The sequence below is a fragment of the Notothenia coriiceps genome, unplaced genomic scaffold, assembly GCF_000735185.1.
Source record: "Notothenia coriiceps isolate Sejong01 unplaced genomic scaffold, NC01 NC01_scaffold00033926, whole genome shotgun sequence".
In the NCBI taxonomy this organism is placed as follows: Eukaryota; Metazoa; Chordata; class Actinopteri; order Perciformes; family Nototheniidae; genus Notothenia; species Notothenia coriiceps.
In genome coordinates this window covers 1-5492 of record NW_011366627.1, presented here as the reverse complement: position 1 = coordinate 5492, position 5492 = coordinate 1, and the positions used below count along the sequence as shown (strand labels likewise).

Genomic DNA, 5492 nt, shown 5'->3' with positions numbered 1-5492 from the left:
GAGAGTGTGTGTGTGTCTGTGTGTGAGAAAGATAGAGAGAGAGTGTGTGTGTGTGTGTGTGTGTGTGTGTGTGTGTGTGTGTGTGTGTGTGTGTGTGTGTGTGTGTGTGTGTGTGTGTGTGTGTGTGTGTGTGTGTGTGTGTGTGTGTGTGTGTATCTGGGTCATGCTTTGGCTCGGGGCTTCAGAGCTTTCAGAGGGATGCAAAAAGACAGATGTGGCTTTTCAAAACACATTTGCTCTTCTGATGTCTGACTGGATGAGTGAACACAAAATAAAGTGTATTATATATTGCAACAAAAAAAAAATGTTTCAACGTTAGCAATTATGACTTCCTTGAATATCAGATTGCTGTGTAAGTAGTAGTCAATTTATAAATAACTTGTGAATTATAATGCTATATTGCATACATAATTATCCATCTATGACTTTAGCTTATGTCTTTTTCTTCTTCTTTTAAGATTAAATACCATGGCTCATGTATTTTGTGCCTCTAATGTGACACGTTTAACTCTCTTCATACAGTGTTGTTGTGATTGAGCGATGCAGTTTAGCCTTGCTTTAACATCAAGCATTCACACTGCATTATCTTCAGGATTGAGGGGTTTTCCCAGTAAAGTCACAAACTGGGGGGAATGGGTCGGGTACAATTTGATTCCAACACAATGCTACTGTGGAGGAAATCTAATCAGATGACTCTGTACTCCAGTCGCAGAGTGTGTTACCTGTATCTCTGCAGACTCCTCATGGACCTCGGACAGACGGCTGTGCCGCTCTGACCTCCTGGGAATCCTTCTGTTCCTGTGTGAAGGTAGGTCTGGAGGAAGTATTTACTTTACTGAGGTACTAAAACAACACTTTATCCATCCAAATATGAAGATGTAACATGTTCCAAATTAGGGTTATATAATCATTTATGGTGTGTTTTAATATTTGATATACTGTTGGGCATAAAAAGCGTATAAAAGCTTTGTCTCTGTATCTATATACTTGAAAACGACCTTGTTTTCAAGTACCTGCACTTAGTTAGGCTTTGTAGGTCTGTCACACAGCCATGCCCAACAGATCTTTCATTTCTTGTCCTTTTTGTATTTAAAGCTCATTATAAATGTTTCTGCACAGGGAAAGCCATTTACTCTGCATGGCAGCTGAAATGGATCAGAGTACCATGCATGGACATCAGGCCCGGTTCTGGGAGGAGATCCCGGAAGCACAAAGGTAAATATACAACATGTTAAGTAGGAGTGTAACATGTATAAGATGACGTTAACCCGTTTTTATCTTATTTTTTATTCTCATGGTGACGGTGTTCACAGTTTTTCGGGCAGTCGCTCTGTACGTCCACTTCTCACACGGCTACACTATCTGGATCACGGCTAAAACCTGAGTGGAGGGTGCTCTCAATGTGGCTCTTTTTCTTGTCACAGCAGCATGTTAACAAGGGATTGCACATTTAAACTGGCATACAAATAAACATAATCACTATATATGCATATCTATTCTAAAATGATTCTAAAGGGATTTTAATTATACTTATTACTTATGTTGAGCAGGGCTTTTACTTGTATCAGAGTATTTTTACTATTTGGTATAACTACTCTTACCTGGGTATGATATCTGAAACTCTCTGTCTCTAAAGTGATGCATGTTTGTTTTGTAAAAGTCCATTCCAAAATTCCTTTCTTGTGAAAAATAAAAAGTATTATTCCAAGTAAATCAAACTCTGCTGGGATGGTTTGCTTTAAATCCTGTGGAAAACGCATAACACTACAACTAATCATCAAACACCTCGGCTTACAGGGTAAGTTTCCTATTTTTAAGAGAAGGAGAACCCCCGAAAGCACAATGGGTCCTCTTCAATGAGATACAAAAGGGGCCTTGACATGACGGTTGAAGCACTTACACTTCCTTCCCCGGAAACAAAAGGTTTTCAGGTAGTTTGAAGTTCATATCTGCTCTTCCGCCTTTAGTTTGTCTACCGCCTGCAGAACTGTTACTCGTCTGTCAATATGGATGGACTGACTCTGTTTTATTCTCTGATTCTGCCCCTCTGTTTCGGCTCTGAAGGTACAGTACAGGAGCTTTTCTTTGTCAGTTTGTACTTTGTTAGATAAGGAGTCAAATGTCCTTTTGAATTCACTTCTTAACCTTTCATGCAGTGACTATAATGAAAACCATCGGGAGGGAACCAGACGTCACTGAAATATGTGTTAATACTACACTGAGTGCCATCACAATGATAGTGTGTAAGATCAGAACAGAAAGGAGTGAAGAGTGTCTTCTGCTGTTTGAACCGATAGAGGGCTTCGTGCAACCATGTGACTCCAGGTTCTCTCTGAAGACGGAGAATCAGACTGTGTTTCTCCACCTGATGAATTTAACACCAGTGGATAGTGGGAAGCACACCTGTGAATGTTCTCATAATGGAGGAACAGATATCATGCATCTGAACATCACTGTGGAAGGTAAATGTAGATTGTAAAAACGTTTGCATGATGTCTACTTGGTGCAAGTGTTCTTTTTCTAACCATTTTCTTTTCTTTAAGATGTTTATTTAGAGGATGTAGACGGCATCATTTTCCCTCAAATACAGATTCCAGGTATTTTGATTGGTGCAGCTGTATTCATCATCATAACTGCAGTGACCATCTGGTGTGTCTGCAGGAGAATACATCAAGGGTGAGAGACTTCTTTAATATTCAGAATATCTCTCAAAGATATGCTTTATTTTCTGTTTGTATTTGATGTTTTACTAACCCTTCCTTTCTTGAAAGTGTCTGTTCAAGGTCAGCCACATCTGGATCATCTGTGTGTGAGAATCCCGGTAATTTGGTGAGTGATGCTTTCTTTAAACTCAGAAAGCAGTCAGTAGATGTGTATAAAATAATATATAAATGATGCACAAAACCTATATGTCACACTACAGGAAAGGTAAAGCCCTAAAAGCACATTAGGACCTCTTTAAAACAAGTATTGCATAAAGATTAGTATTTTCCCAGGATGGAGATGACCCTGATGACCCCTACACAGCCCTCCAACAGCCAGACAGTGATCTCTACCAGAGTGTCTCTAATTCAGCCGACAGAGAGACGGGTGCTTTGGAGAGCCAGAAGAAACACGGCAGAGAGACTGATGCAAGCTGCAAACTCTATGCTAACATGTAACCAAAATTAGCATATCACTTGTTTTTAAATCCTTGGTATAGTTGTTTTTTGTAAATGTTTCTTGTTCTCAGAATCTTAGTTGATGAACTAATTGACAAATTGTGTTTTTTGCCATTACTTCAGCTTTTTGTGTTTAATTCTTGGAATTTAAAAATAAATTGCAACTGCTTGATTGTAAACTAAATCATTAAAACACCTTAATACTCTAATATTGAAGAACAGTGTGTTTGTTGATGTGAACAAAGTGCTTGAAGTGAGATATGTTTTTGTAGCTTTTAAGAAAACTCTGCCAAATGCAGACGACACCCTGGTTTACTTGTTGAAGACACGAGGAACCAACATTGCATCGAGTTGCAGCTTTCTATTCACAGCCCGAGCTCAGGCCTCTAAATATGGGATGACCACAGAGCAGACACCTCAGTATTAGCAAGTTTTGTGACGTACAACTCAAACTAACCTCAAGACCAAAGCATGCTACGCTTGTAGACCTGCTGATCTGCATCGACACCGGCATAAGAAGTGTTAAGATTCAGTAAGAGTGTCGTCATTTGAAAGCAGAAGCTCCTGAGAGCACTTCCTTTAATGACATTTCCCACCTCCTGTGAGAGTGAGAGGTTTAGGTGTTCAGAGATGTGCGTCCTCTTCTCTTCAGAACAGGATCCACTCGCTTCTTGACCGGTATGGAGGCAAAATGGAGACTGTTCTTCGTTCTGCTTCTGCCACTGACTGCGTGCGAAGGTAATGAACAGAAAACACGTTTTTAAAAATGTATGCAGGTTGTTTTTATCTGTCTTTGGTTTAAAGAGGACAACTTACAGTTTCAGTTTTCTTTAGTGGGATTACAATATAATTTAGTCACAAAATCTACAACAACAGCTGCTAACTCAAACTTTCTGCATTTCTTTTTTTTTAAGGTTAATATCTGCTCTTTCACCTTTAATAGAGTTTAAAGAGTACAGATTATGATCATTTTCAGGTTCATATTTGTATTTTGTGCCTCTACTGGGACATGTCTCCATGCTTTAATGTTCAAAAAGCTCCTCTTTTCACCCTCTGTCTGAAACCAGAGCCCATCTGCTCTGATTGGTTAGCTGGCCGACTCAGTTGTGATTGATCACAATTTAGAGATTATGCTAGTTTTGCAATATACAAAAAAAATCCTCATAAGCTTCTTAACTTTTGTTTTTTTGCAGTGACTATAGTGAAAACCATCGGGAGAGGACCAGACGTCACTGAAATATGTGTTAATACTACACTGAGTCCCATCATAATCATAATGTGTAAGATCAGAACAGAAAGGAGCGGAGCAGAGTGTTTTCTGCAGTATGAACCGATAGAGGGCTTCGAGCAACAATGTGACTCCAGGTTCTCTCTGAAGACGGAGAATCAGACTGTGTTTCTCCACCTGATGAATTTAACAGCAGAGGATAGTGGGAACCACACCTGTGAATGTTCTTATCCTGAGGGAACATATATCTACCATCTGAACATCACTGTGGAAGGTAAATGCAATATTACATCAAACTGTGTGTACATTCTTACAAATAGAGCGAATACCAGTTTCACATTTCTAACAATCATGTTTTTCTTTATTACATTTTAGAAGACAGAGAGGAAAGCAGTTCAACACAAATGCAGATTCCAGGTATTTTGATTGGTGCAGCTGTATTCATCATCATAACTGCAGTTACCATCTGGTGTGTCTGCAGGAGAATACATCAAGGGTGAGAGACTTCTTTAATATTCAGAATATCTCTCAAAGATATGCTTTATTTTCTGTGTATTTGATGTTTAACTGACTCTTCCTTTCTTTAAAGTGTCTGTTCAAGGTCAGCCACATCTGGATCATCTGTGTGTGAGAATCCCGGTAATTTGGTGAGTGATGCTTTCTTTAAACTCAGAAAGCAGTCAGTAGCTGTGTATAAAATAATATATAAATGATGCACAAAACCTATATATCACACTACAGGAAAGGTAAAGCCCTAAAAGCATTTTAGGGCCTCTTTAAAACAAGTATTGCATTAAGATTAGTATTTGTCCAGGATGGAGATGACCCTGATGACCCCTACACAGCCCTCCAACAGCCAGACAGTGATCTCTACCAGAGTGTCTCTAATTCAGCCGGCAGAGAGACGGGTGCTTTGGAGAGCCAGAAGAAACACGGCAGAGAGACTGATGCAAGCTGCAAACTCTATGCTAACATGTAACCAAAGATCAAGAGAACAGCTCTGTATAACATGTTGACACTTTTGAGATGATCCTACAATAATATCCCTTTTTGTCATTAACAAATCCGCGTTGATTATTCAAACTTTTTGGGTTTAATGATGG

The 5492-nt window shown here is 39.2% G+C and overlaps 1 protein-coding gene across 5 annotated transcripts; it reads left to right on the top strand.

Annotated features, from left to right (window-relative positions):
- Positions 1-721: 721 nt before the first annotated feature.
- LOC104961891 (uncharacterized) lies at positions 722-5492 on the top strand. Of its 5 annotated transcripts, XM_010790252.1 has the most exons (7): positions 722-808; positions 1120-1215; positions 2157-2462; positions 2544-2597; positions 4807-4885; positions 4979-5036; positions 5204-5389. In XM_010790252.1, the coding sequence occupies exons 2-7, from the start codon at positions 1170-1172 to the stop codon at positions 5366-5368; spliced, it is 708 nt and encodes a 235-aa protein (XP_010788554.1). In that variant the 5' UTR covers positions 722-808; positions 1120-1169; the 3' UTR covers positions 5369-5389. The 5 variants fall into 5 exon arrangements, with proteins under 5 accessions (XP_010788554.1, XP_010788555.1, XP_010788552.1 ...); XM_010790253.1 differs by lacking the exons at positions 722-808; positions 1120-1215; positions 4807-4885; positions 4979-5036 and adding exons at positions 1981-2064; positions 2772-2829; positions 2997-3155 and having other exon boundaries at positions 2556-2676; positions 5363-5412; XM_010790250.1 differs by lacking the exons at positions 722-808; positions 1120-1215; positions 4807-4885; positions 4979-5036 and adding exons at positions 1981-2064; positions 2772-2829; positions 2997-3155 and having other exon boundaries at positions 2544-2676; positions 5363-5412.

Bases quoted from the DNA above. Each gene is read 5' to 3' on its own strand.
- LOC104961891 (XM_010790250.1), top strand. From the start codon at position 2,007: ATGGATGGACTGACTCTGTTTTATTCTCTGATTCTGCCCCTCTGTTTC. The intron at 2,677-2,771 runs GTGAGAGACTTC...CTTTCTTGAAAG, and splicing joins TGCAGGAGAATACATCAAGG to TGTCTGTTCAAGGTCAGCCA. The intron at 2,830-2,996 runs GTGAGTGATGCT...GTATTTTCCCAG, and splicing joins GTGAGAATCCCGGTAATTTG to GATGGAGATGACCCTGATGA.